This window comes from Diplotaxodon limnothrissa, linkage group LG19 (genome assembly GCF_057381915.1).
Source record: "Diplotaxodon limnothrissa isolate DT_005_m linkage group LG19, D_limnothrissa_male_GT1.1, whole genome shotgun sequence".
Taxonomy (NCBI): Eukaryota; Metazoa; Chordata; class Actinopteri; order Cichliformes; family Cichlidae; genus Diplotaxodon; species Diplotaxodon limnothrissa.
In genome coordinates this window covers 23,781,146-23,794,817 of record NC_140614.1, presented here as the reverse complement: position 1 = coordinate 23,794,817, position 13,672 = coordinate 23,781,146, and the positions used below count along the sequence as shown (strand labels likewise).

Genomic DNA, 13,672 nt, shown 5'->3' with positions numbered 1-13,672 from the left:
ATTAGCACACAGTAAATTTAATATTTTACCCTTGAAATTCTGGTTCATACATTGAAGTGGATATTTTAATTCTCACAACGTACAAATTATGTAAACCAAATACAAACTCAGCTCGGAAGTATTCACAGTTACAAAGATGGCTCATTCTACTGTAACGATAAACTCAAGTCAGCAGCAGCATTTTGAGGGGTCTGACTCTGAGACATGTACATTTTTAAAACATGAGCCCACTTTCCAAACTGCAGGCGTGTAACAGAAAATAGGTAACATGTAGCAGAAGAGTCTAGACTAGCTGTAACAAACCAGAAAGAAATGCTGTTAATGGACAGTCTAGTTAGTCTTTGTTCACAGTATTTATAACTAGTTCAAGTCCTTTTTATATATATAACTAAATCTATATCTTCCTACTTAGATAGACAGATATAGATATATATATACACTCACTGGGCACTTTATTAGATACACCTTGCTAGTGCTGGGTTAGGCCTCATTTGGTCTTTAGATTCAACAAAGTGCTGGAAACATTTTGGGCCATACTGACGTGAGAGCATCACACAGCTGCTGCAGATTTGTTGGTTGCACATCCAATGATGCTAATCTTTTATTCCACTACATCAAAAGCTTCTCTACTGGAATGTGACCAGAGGGCATTTAAGTACAGTGAACTAATTGTTATGTTCAAGGAATCAGTTTGAGATGATTTCAGTTTTCTGACACGGCATGTTATTTTCTGGACACAGCCACCAGAAGATGGTCATAAAAGGATGGATGTCGTCAGTAGCAATATTCAGGTGGTAATTAAACAATGCGCAGTGTGCCAAAAAAAGCGTAAGACCACCATGACCAGGCTAAATTGTTGATATAATGGAGGAATGATTCATGTTTTTATCTTTCTTACTCCAAATTCTGATGCTACCATGTGAATCTCACAAAACTCATCAGATTAGGCAACATTTTGGCACAGCATGTGGTCTTCTGCTGAGGTATGATGCATACTTCAAGGCGTAACATCTGCGCATTCAGATATATGCTTTTTGGTTCTAATTAGTGGCTATTTGAGTTGCTGTTGCCTTCCTGTCAGCTCAAAGCAGTCTGACCAGTATCCTCTGACTTCTGGCATCAACAAGGCATTTTTACCTAGAGAACTGCTGCTCACTGGATATTTTCTTTGCTTTTCTTTTTCTCTGGACCATTCTCTGTAAATCTCAATAGATCAGCAGTTTTGGAAATACTCACACCAGCCCAACCCTAAAACCAATAACCATAGTCATTTGAATCTCCCTTCTTCCCCATTTTAATGCTCACTTTGAGCTTCAGAAGATTATCATCTATGTGTCTAAATGTACCGAACTGGCTAAATAGACTAACCAGTTGAACTTGTGTATCTAAAAGAGCGCCCAGTGAGTGTATGCTTTTTTTCTTCTTCATAGGCACACACATAAAGCTTTCAGATACCTGATTTCAACTATATAAGCAACAAGAATAAATCACTTCACTAAAAATAGAAAAATACCAGCCAAGTCAAACATCATTAAAATACAGGGAGCAGTTTGCGTTAACATTCCTCAGCACTGACAGCCAAAACATGCGGCGTGTATATTAGTAAGATGAGAGAAAAAAACTTCATAATGCCTCAAAACATATACAAAAAAGTAACCAACCAATCACAAATGAGTGTGTTTACATATATATATATATATATAAATAATCCATCCTCCCTTTGACTGCTCATATTTATCTTGTCAAATAAAAAAAGATGTTCTTTACAGAGCCAGGCCAGCTGTTACCCCCTGTTTTCACTTTCTATGCTTCTGCAGAGTATAGCTTCACATTTACTGTAGAAAAGTGGTATCCACATTCTCATCTCCTTCTTAGGAAGAACTCGTATAAGTGCATTTCCCTAAATGTCAAATGTCAATGGCAACTGATTCCTGTTCACATCTTTTTTGATGGGAAAGATTCCCCAGCCAAAGCTTGAGAACATTCCCATCATTGGAGAATTCCCAGTTGCATGAAAGGGGCTAATGTTAACTGGACTGTTGTCAGCCGACCTTACTAATTACAGTTACTGCATCCTGACTTTGAAATCATTTGACTACAAAAATTAAAAAACAACAACAACATTTTTTCCATATTTTATGACTAGGAGACAGCAAGGTGGTGCAGTGGTTTCCATTTTTGCCTCATAGAAAGAAGTTCCTTGGATTAAAGTCCACTGGCTACCTGGGCCCTTTCTGTATGAAGCTTGTATGTTCTCTCTGGATACTCCAGCTTACTCCCAGAGATATGTATGGGGTTAGGTTAATTGGTGATTTTAAACTTGCCATGAGTGTAAATGGTTAGACTGGTGACCTGTACTGGGTTTACCCTGTCTTTTTGTCCTATGACACAGCCGGAATAGGTTCCAACACTCGCCCCGGCAACTGGATAAGCACAAGGTGGATGCATGAATGTGTCTTTACATATAAATAAAACACAATAATGACATTTTTGATGAATAAATATTATGTACTTCCCTTTCGTGACACTAAATCGTTGACGAAATGTAAGGATCACACTCCACAGGACAGTAGGAGAAATCCACAAAGATAGAAGGGAGAAACTGTGAAAATGATGTTGTGAAATTATCTGAAGAATCACTGGGATGACGGATGTTGTTAGACTGCATCAATGAGTTAAAGCTGCTTTGAGAAAAAGGATGCTTGAGGGAACTGATTTCTGTTGTGTGAGAAGGTAAAACAGCGGAAGAAGATATACTGCTTAAGTCAGAGAAGGAAGCGGGGATCTGATGGTGCTGCAGAAAATGATGCAAGGTTTTCTGTTCATCCTTGGGCTGTGACTGAGATGGCTCGCTGGCTCCACCTAACTGCAACTTAGCATCATTGACGTTAGCTGTCTGCCAGTCGTACTGGTCACAGGAGAGGTGCACAAGAGGCCCGGGAGTATTCTGGAGCGGTCTGGATAACATGACACTGGAGTAATCTGAGCAGCAGGGGGAAAGATCAGTTGCAGACCTTCTGGTTAATGTTTTCCCTGATCTACTAATGTCAAGTGGAGACCGGAGACTGGAATATGTTCGCAGATTACAGACACCCTGATAGCTGTGGTCCTGATCCAGGCTGGAGTTCTCCAGCTCACCAAGCACAATGACTTCAGAGTATTTGACTGCAGGCTTCTCCGGCAGCACAAGAGGATTCATACTCTGTGGGGGGAAAAAGCAATGAAGTCAGACATGCTATCTCTATTCCAAGCTCTTTGCACTGCCACTGCTAAGCACCGTACTTTAGAATTTTAAAACAGAACGAACAAGAACTGTAAAAATGGCAAAAAAGCACAGACTGCTTTCTCTGTCTGAATTCTGAATTCACAAGTGACCGACCAGAGAGTTTATCAGCTTGGCTCCAATGACCCACTTTGGGAGACAGCCTCAAGTGGCCATCTGAGGAATTGCAGTTCTTGGCACTTTGCATTATGTGGCTTGGTTCCCACTGACAGTAGCCTTAAAATGGATCGACAACGGGTATTTTCACTTTCAACTAATTGGGCAGCATATTTTTTTTCTCATCAAACATTATTTAACACCCGTGATTTGCTTTACAGTATTTGCAGCCACAGATTGGTACAATAAAGTCTGCCCTTTTGAATAGCGGTAAGCTCCATAGAACAAACAGAACAAATGTCAGGCTTTTGCAACTCAAACAATACATGAAAGAAGGATCAATTGATTATTGGTTTTATTGTGATTGGCTGAAAAAACCTGATTTACCTCCAAGGTAGTTTTAGGGGCCCAGTGGGACAAGCTACTGTTGGAAGGATCAGGGACATCTTTACACAGCTTCTCTTTCACACTAAACATCACAGAAAATATAAATAAATAAGTAAATAAAAAACGTAAAAATTCATCTCAAGGCTTTGCATGCAATAGCTATATGTTTGTATAAGATAGATATTTAAATGGATATCTTACATTCCATGCTGTGCTAGGCAGGCCATCAGTATCAGTGCCAATATCGTCAGCACGAGTGGAACGACCACATACATCACTACCGAGATGTCCTCAGAGCCTTCAAAAACACATAAAGTTGTTAAATATAAAGGTGTGTGTGTGTTTTATGCTTTCTTTTTTTTTTACTTTTAAGGTTCATTTAAGTTTGTCCTCACGTATGTGCACATTAGCCATGGTCCCAGTTTCTCCGGCACCAGCCTCAGTATTGGCCAGCATGACGATGGCGTAGTTACCGGGTGACAGATTCTGCAGCGTGTAGCTGCGAGCGTGACCAGGCACAAAAACACCTAAATAAACATGAGAAGCTATAATTGGCAAAATGTGATAAGGCAGGCGATCCATCAAGTCATAACAAATGGAAGGAAAAACAAACATCAAGCCTTTTACCCCTTTTCTCTCGGTTAACTTCATCCTCAAAGGAAACCAAAGACAAGTCGGTCTAACCTTGCACTTCCAAAAGGATTGCTTTTAATAAAGCGGTGTTTAAAAAAAAATGCATGATGTTTTTAATCTGTAGTTTTTCATCTATGCTTCACATATCCTTTTGCATCGTAGCGTGTTTTTTATGAGTCTGAGGACATGAAGTGGCTCAGACTGCTGCATAGTAAAGGTTTAGTATTGTTAGTCGTGTTTCTGCTGTGTAAATTCGAGAGTGGCTGTTTCGTGATTATGGTAGTTTACAGTACTGTGAAAAAGTCTTACCCCTCATTTCTTTTTATTTTGCTACCAAAACGGGAAGCAGGTGCACCAATTTATTGAAACATATGCAAACAGACATGGAAATACAGTATCTATGTAAATGTTGAGGTCGGGGCTCTGGGGAAGCCACTATGGGGGGGGGGGGGGTTTCTATCCAAGAATGTTTATATTGCACTGGCAGTGTGAGGTTTTTTTTTCTCATATTGACAAAATGAAGACACCTAATCAGATGCTTTCCAGGCAGATCAAAATCTGACTTTAAGTTTCTGTGTAATTTCATCAATCTCGTTGAGATTGGGCTAAAATACAGCCTCAACCCGTGACAGAGCCTCCTGTGTTTTACAGATGATTGTTGACACTCACTGTTATACCTCTCCTGAACTTCTTAATATGATTTGATGACCAGTTGAACCAAAACTAATACCGCTCATCTCCTGTAGATAGCATTTGGTTTTTTGGCCTGCCACATCTTCCTTTGTCCTTCCTTTGTCCAGCTGCCTCAAATGCCCAAGGACACACTGCACATCATGCCAGAATATGCAAAGGTTTCTCTCCCACTCTCCTTTTTCTGAGAATATGCAAAAGTTTCAGCTAATACCTCTTAGGAGATCACCTTGTTGGTGCAAAGAAATTATTTTATGACTGTGTTTTCTTTGGCATTTTTTTTTACATTCAAATAACGAAATGGGGAAAAAAGCATTAAATGGCTTGAGAAACAATACCAAAAAGAAATTAATATAAAAAAAACATAGGACCGAACTTAAAATTTGTAAAAAGCAGCCAATTTGCAGCCAAATATGGAGAACTATTGCTCAGGACCACGTTCTTTTTTTGTACAATGAAGTACTCATAAACTGCTGACTCATTTCTACAGGGATGAAGTTGTTAAAAATAACAAGTATAGGGTCTTTACAATATAAAGCACCTGTGAAGCTGGAGTCTGCCACAGCGGTGATTTGACTAAATGTCTGCATGCTAACGTGCTAATGGTGACAATAAAAACATCCCGATGTTTAGTAGGTTTAGTATTTGCACAAACCAAAGTAATGCAAAAATGATCACCCTGATGGTTGATATGCTGTTACATTTCACAACATTTTTTACTATTATAGTTTGGAAATGTCACTAAAAATGTATGGAACTCCAAAGTGTTCAAAATTAAATAAATAAATAGGTCAAGATGAAATAAATAACTATGTGAATAAATAAGACACAGATATGTAATGTGAGAATGATATTGTGAAATAATGGAACACATTTTGAAAAAAATGCTCATTATTGTGAAATATATTGCATTCTGCTATATAAATTTACTTATTATTGTGAAATATTATTTCATGGTCATTATTTTTCACAATAACAGAGATTATTCCTGAGGCATTTTATTTATTTCCAGCCGTTTTTAGTCCAAAATGACCTTTTTTCAAAGTCAGTCTTTATTTCAAAATCCCGTTTTTCCCGATGGTCTATTTATTTCATAATGCGACTTTTCAGCAGAATGACTTTGTCTGTCAATCAATGTAAGTGGGCTGGACCTTTGCACCTATTGGCTTATCGTTTACCATCGACTAGTTTTCCTGGATACCGGCTCCGCGGACGGCTACTGCAGCTAGCAACAGCGTGCTAGGTCAAAAGTCACGGAGGATGGCGGACTGGTGTGAACTTCAGCCAGTTCTGCTCATTTAAGCAAATCAGATAGAGAGGGATCATTTACCTGTAGATACTGTTTTGAGTCGTTTAGATGTTTCTGAAATGCTTGGGATGATAATTGCTCTTCAAGATGTTCGCATCGATGACAGCATTGTCAAAGGTTTAAGATCAATTCAGCACCGTGTTCGTTTGGAATACGCCGAGGAAGAACAGTCTTCAAATGTTGGCCGTCCACGTCTAGAAATCCCGGTGCAGCACTCAGGACTTTAGTGCTGTCCGGGATAACCGTCGGGGTAATTGCCGATACATTTTCTGTGTCTCCGAGCACAATTAGGAGGAAAATGACGGAGGATGGTCTAAGGTAAGTTTATGCTGTAATTGAGCACCTGTGTGATTCTGTACACAGCATTGTTTAGGTGTTGACCTTAATTATGACGTTTGACAATGAATTATTATCGCTTACTTTTTTTTGTTACTGTCTAAACTAAGTGGGGCAGCTACGGCTAAAGCTATCGGCGCCATCTCGGCGTTGAGACACGTTTAGCAGTGTTAGCTGTTAGTGTGTTAACTCGGAGACTGGGGTCAGTGGAGCCTGTAGGAACCTTTTACACAGAGAGTAGACCCACCAGCTTTCCACAGTCTACTTACTTATCACATCTTGTTAGACAACAGGGTCATTAGTGCTTTAAATAGTACATAGTTGAATGTTTCATTGCTGTTTGCAGTTGATTGTTCTCTGATAACGCATAACAAGGTTGATGTTAAATAGCGAGTTTATTGAAATGGTTTTGTCTATTTCAGCAGCATTATAGATATACTTTCTCTGGTGTCTTCGGCAAAGCTAAAACAAGAATACATTTACATCCTTGGTTCTTTCAGCATTAATTGGAAAACTTTGAGATTTGCTGTGCGCCTCCCAAGCCATTCTCTTTTATCCCACCTGTCAGGTATAGATGGCAATACTTTAAACAAAGTTAAATTTGTTATACCTGAAGAGAACCAATCCTGACCTAGAATGGGTGAATGAATAATTAGTTGGTAGCCAATGCCTAAGCAACTCACATAGGCCCTGGCAGACTCAATAAGTCCATCTAGGAACAGCTGCAGGAAACACCTCTTCAGTTTAGATTTAAAACATGTGCATGCTCTTTCAGGTTGATGAGGATTATGGTGTGGACTGGACAGGACAACATAATCGCTGCCCATCAAATGAGATCACCATTCCTGAGATTCAGCTCCCAGATGCACTGAATGAACAAGACCCTGCTGTGCTACCAATACTTCAAAATCACTTGTAGAAAGACATTATTACATTTAATCAGTTTCTATGTCAGGAGGATTTTTTTTTTAATTTCTACAGCTTTTGTAGCTAATACTGACTCAAAACAGCATAACCAATTTCATTTTCAACAAAACAGTGAGTGGCTATAAAACAGGATTTGTTTTATACAGCTGTCACTTTAATGATATTCATTTCTTGGTTGGATATACAGTACATGTCAACTCTGAGCAGATTTAATACAATGAACACAGTACAGTAGTGTAACATCTTAATTCAAATAATTTTTTCTAGAAATTTTTTTTGTATCAGTAGCGAGTATAAACAAAACATATTGTGTAATTTATAATGTACAGTGAACAACTGATTTTGATATCTGAACTCTTCATCAGTTTATATTAAAAAAGCCATAAATGCACACCTGTACTCTGTATTTTTCACTGTCAAGTGTATTAAAAAGAACTAGAACTCACTAGATTGTCCGTTTCTTTGAACACCGAGTACAGTAATGTGATGCAAGAAAGAAGAAATGGTCTAATTTTACCATGTGGTTATGGAATCAATCGTAAACCAGACCAAAACCTGAGTCAGTAGAGTTGAGACACACCTGAATGTCCATTAGAAATGACTCATAGGTACAGTAGTGTGCAGGAAGACGTAGTACTTCAAAACCGGTGGAAGACTTTGGAAGATTGCTGTTGACCACTTCCACAGTCATTTCTCGGCAAGACTTCCCATCCTGTCCAAAACTCGATGAGGGCTTTTTGTTGTGCACAAGATGCTGCAACAGAAGATTGTTTTAAACTATAATGACATCCTATATTCATTATTTTGAATCTTTTATGGAGAAATACCATAAAAGATGACCACTTACATACAGGGCACCAGACATTTTTGCCCCACTCAAATTGCTGTTGTAGCTTTTATAGATATTTTTATGTTAACAAAGCTAAAAGTAGTCTACATACAATTCTAGTGCAACTGATAATGCCACCACTCTTATGTATTGCATGGAGCAAATAACAAAACAAAATTATACTATAGCGTAGAGCTGGGCGATAGAACGATAACGATATGTATTGCGAAATAACTTTTTCTCAATAGAAAAATTAAACTATTGCGATAGACCTCACCGCTCTTGTCCTTTTTATAAAAAAATAAATAAAAATAAATATCGTGATATGAAAAAAATCTCATATCGCCCAGCTCTACTATAGTGTACTTTGTTAATGACCCAAGATCACTGGACTGTATGTAATTTACCAAAGTATAATCAGAGAAAACCAATGGCAAAATACCTATCGCAGCAGACTTACCATTTTCAATGAAGGACCGAAGGTAACCTGCCACTCTGCATTTATCCTCGAGAGCATTCCTCTTCTTCCTCATCTTCATCTTCTGTGGCAGGCCACAGTCATTTTATAGCTTTACTTATCTTGTAGTCTTAAGAGCATCAGCAACATTAGGTGTATTTTTATTAAATGTAACCAAGCTGTTCAACTAACCCAAGCATACAAAACAGTATATTGGTGTTTTGTGTCAACAATTAATGTTCATCCTTCATAAATTAACCAAATAGCTTTACTATTCAGATGTTAAAAGATGTGACCTGACCTTACCTCACAACAGGGAGCAGTCTCTGATTCCCTTGGTAAGAAAGGAGGAATGATGTCTGATCTTTCTGTCAGAAGCGGCCATACCATGGTTTCCTTAAGCCCTTTCCTCAGCTGCTTGACTTGACGACTTGTTTGTGTTATGACCTACAACGGTGAGACCAAACCAAAACTGAAGTTGGAGTCTGTAAAGTGACACACACTTTAAATGTTAAATATTTAAAGAACATCCACTGTACTAGTAAAAGCATTTTCAAATTATACCCACTTACAAAATCACTACGTTGAACTAAAATTGCTTTCTTTTCTTTCACATAGATTACTTGTCTTCCATATTAGCACAGAAGATAAGCCACTTTAAAACAGTCATGAATAACTATTACCTACAACAATGTAAATAGTAATACAGACATTAACCCAGAAGACAATTATTTTCTCTTACCTAATTTATAGAATTCTTTGCTATGATAAAAAACAGTATTAAAAAAAATCTGTGACTAAACTGATTAAAAAGCTCATTTTTGCCAGACAGACAGACTAACCAAGCAATAATAACATATCGTTACTTACCCTGAACAGCGTTTCGTGGAGTGGAGCTAGCTGTGATAGCGTTAGCATTTGCTAACGTTAACACTGTGCGGTTGTGATGAGAACTTGGACCAGGGACCACTTCATCTCCAGTACACTGCTGCAATACGCAGACTGAGGTGAAGACGTTCAATCTAAGCGGTTAGCAAGTTCTCTGAGTAACTCAGAAACGGACTTGTTTCCTGCAGCCATGCCCTTCACAAGAATTGATACACCTGTAACGTTATTCGCGCCCAGTGTTTTGCATTTGTCGGTGCCTTAAGTTTATTTTGAGCTGCATACTGCCGCCAGCTGCATAGGAGATGCATTGCACCATTAAACCTAAATCGACAATTCATGTGCTATTACTTATGTCTGAGTAAAGGAGCAACCAATCACACAACTGGCTCCGCCCTGTCTTTCTTGATTGACAGACAAAGTCATTCTGCTGAAAAGTCGCATTATGAAATAAATAGACCATCGGGAAAAACGGGATTTTGAAATAAAGACTGACTTTGAAAAAAGGTCATTTTGGACTAAAAACGGCTGGAAATAAATAAAATGCCTCAGGAATAATCTCTGTTATTGTGAAAAATAATGACCATGAAATAATATTTCACAATAATAAGAAAATTTATATAGCAGAATGTAATATGTTTCACAATAATGAGCATTGTTTTCAAAATGTGTTCCATTATTTCACAATATCATTCTCACATTACATATCTGTGTCTTATTTATTCACATAGTTATTTATTTCATCTTGACCTATTTATTTATTTAATTTTGAACACTTTGGAGTTCCATAAAAATGTGCCAAGTTCATGAAAAAGTCTGCCATTATCAGTAAATCTATGTTTGCCAAGTAGATGCTGGATGTTAAACTGAAACACAATTGCAGCTTGTTGGAGTGAAATGAAACAAAAATCAGATACTATGTAAGGCCATTTTCATCTTGTTGCTGATCACTTTTGTGCGGCTGTGTATAAAGTAAAGGTGTGTCTTCATATGTGTGTCAGGGACTCACTCCTTGCGGGCTGGTCTCTGGTTCTGTAGTACAGAGTGTAGTTACGGAGGAAACCACGAAGAAGCTCCACAGGTACAGGACTCCAGGTGAGCTCCACCATGCCGCCTGAGATCTGCTGCACTTTTACGTCAATACCAGCTGAGGGTGCTGTGCGGACAGAAACGAAAGCAGGCAGTGCGATGATGGCGATGATAACTAAACCACATGTTGTAAGAAAAAGGCTATACCCTTATTTCCCAACACCATCCAATCTGATTAAATTGTTTGCACCAGGAAACTGAGATGATATCATCTTGCCCACGAGTAGGTGACCTCCTTCCGTGACAGTGCGCAGCATTTCTATTCTTTTAAAGCTCTTTGAGTGTTCAGATAGAGTATAAGAACCAGTCCATTTACCCCTGTTCAGCATCTTGAGACAATGTCCCTCATTTTGACTGGCTCTGCAGAACATGCACTTTTCTAATGTCTGCCTTTTTATTATAATGAAATCAAGTTTTAGCCTATCTAATGTGAAGCCAATCAGTGAAAGTTGAAAATTACCATAAAGTCACAAGCTTTGCAGATTTTAATGAATCTGATGGAAACTCTATTTTCAGAAAAACAGAGTTTTTGTCCTTTTTGCTATTGTTATTTTTCTAATTTTGCACGAAGGGAAAATGTGAAATGAAGTGTGCATGCCATAAAATTGTAAGCCAAAGCTACATTCAAATATAACACATCTGCCTACATCCAAAAACTGTTTGCACATTGTTGTTGCTACGCATTTAGTTTGTTGGGGTCTAATCACCCTATCTATATGTAAAGGTGGACTGGGAGATTTTTATTTATTTATTTTTAATGAAAAATATGCTGTGTTGAGCTCACTAGATCACTGTCATGACTTAATCAGCACCAACACAGATTCAGCCAACAAAAGCAAGAATTAAAACAGCAGCTAAAAGTGACTTGTTTGTGTTGCAATTAGCCTTACCATCCTTATCAGCAATGGCGTGATGATGGTTTTCATGACATACAACACGAAGTCATTGGCTTTCATAATGCACAGAGATTATAGTGCAACTCATCTTAAGCATCAATGCTGCCATTCAACTATTTATATATATTTCTACTATTCATTCATTGTCCACATGAATTGCACAATTTTGTAAAAGAGTCTACTTCAGTTGTTAGTTGGATTACTTTGAATATTAGGAACTAATTTGCAAGAACATTTTTAAGAGGTGGAGCTTGAGCCAACTTGAAATTCGCCCTTGTATCTGCGAAATTATTCGTTTAAAAAAAGAAAAAGTTCATCTTTAACAGACGACCTTGAGAGTAGCAGTCACACGCACGATGGGGAAATTGTGAAGCATTGTGTATTTTATTTTTCTTACTGTATTTTTCACAGTAAGAAAAATACACAACCCTCAAAAGCCAAATAACAATCACATCGAGGTTGAAAGGCTACTTTAAAGCTCAGCATGAAACAACTGCAGTGTTGCACAGACTACATACTTCCTTGCCGTGTGTACGTGTAGAGCGTTGTGTTTTTCCCCGCTCCTCGTTCGCCATACACGGCTCTCACAGAAACAGCATAACGCTCCATTGGCTTTAATCCCTCTGAAAAGAGATCAAACGTGAAATACACTTTACTTCTCTGCTCTGTGTCTTCCTCATAAATCATCATCTTGATAAGTGGATATTAAGATTGATGGCGCCGCAGTTTTAAACAGGCAGAGTTGTATTTTACAGGATTACCTGTGATAACCAGCGATGTCTGGTAGCGATTCAGCTCTTCCCAGTATAGCGTGCTGCTATTTTTCTCTCTCACCGCAAACCACTCCACCACATAGCTGCTCACAGATGCATCAGTTGGAGCCACCCACCGAACCTCCAAGCTACTGTCGTTCAGAGGAGTTGCAGTAATGTGGCATGGGGATGGTGACTCTGTGGAGCGAGGAGGAACAAGATGACTACCACGGGATTTAAAAAACAATTGTTAGTGCATTAAATTTTTTTTCTGGCGTCTCTTGTTTGATATTGGTCCCTTATAATGTCATAAATTACCAAAAGTCAGATTAAACAATGGTGTTGGTAAATAATGGTGTATCTGCACCATTATTAGTACAGTTTGCTGTCTAATTTGTTCACAGGATTTCTTTTAGTGTAATACCTGCCCTTCCGCCAATGAAAGATCTCTTTATGACAGACAAATTAACTTTTAACAAATGCGGATGACAAATGCACCAAAAGGCTTTGAAAGGTTCAAAGACCTTCTTTGGGCCCTGTCATGCTTTGCTCCTCAAAAGAACTTTGTCTGCTGTTTCTTTTAAACATGGATAATAACACACTATTCAGTCTTTCCTTTATACTGTTTATATTGTGTCATGTTTATATTATATAAACTCTGTGTTTTTAAAAGTCCTATACAAATAGTTATTATTTTTATTATTATTATTTTGTAGTAAGAATCAGCCGCATGACATCTGGCGTGTCACGTTATTAAGTATTTTTGTTTCCTGAATTCAGGTTCAGGTCAGGCAGGCTGTTCCTCCCACTCACATCCTCCAGGTTACACTGTCAGTGTCCATATGGGCTCTGAAGTCCCCAAGTAGGACAAGTAAGTCTCCGGCTGTGGCACATTTCAGCACTCCAGTCAGGGACCTGAAGAAGGCAAGGTACTCTGCTCGACTGACCCAAAGGCGCAGGGAATCAACCTTCTCGTTTAGTGAGGAAAACCCCAACGTGCAGTCGTTGAACTATATATACCCACCAGAGTCCAACCCCTCTTTAGCAGACTGGTTCCTGAACCCAAGTTGTGGGTTGAAGTGAGCCCAACTATATCTAGCTGG

At 38.5% G+C, this 13,672-nt stretch overlaps 1 protein-coding gene across 1 annotated transcript in view; it reads right to left on the bottom strand.

Annotated features, from left to right (window-relative positions):
* Positions 1–10: 10 nt before the first annotated feature.
* Positions 11–13,672, bottom strand: part of LOC146612251 (interleukin-31 receptor subunit alpha) — a 29,079-nt gene continuing 15,417 nt past the window's right edge. The window contains exons 9-15 of the mRNA XM_085342441.1: positions 12,579–12,767; positions 12,336–12,440; positions 10,842–10,988; positions 4,162–4,293; positions 3,968–4,064; positions 3,767–3,848; positions 11–3,202 (exon numbers count right to left, since the gene is read on the bottom strand). Of these exons, the coding sequence (XP_085198567.1) occupies positions 2,528–3,202; positions 3,767–3,848; positions 3,968–4,064; positions 4,162–4,293; positions 10,842–10,988; positions 12,336–12,440; positions 12,579–12,767 (1,427 nt within the window). The 3' untranslated portion in view covers positions 11–2,527. The remainder of the gene's footprint in view (positions 3,203–3,766; positions 3,849–3,967; positions 4,065–4,161; positions 4,294–10,841; positions 10,989–12,335; positions 12,441–12,578; positions 12,768–13,672) is intronic.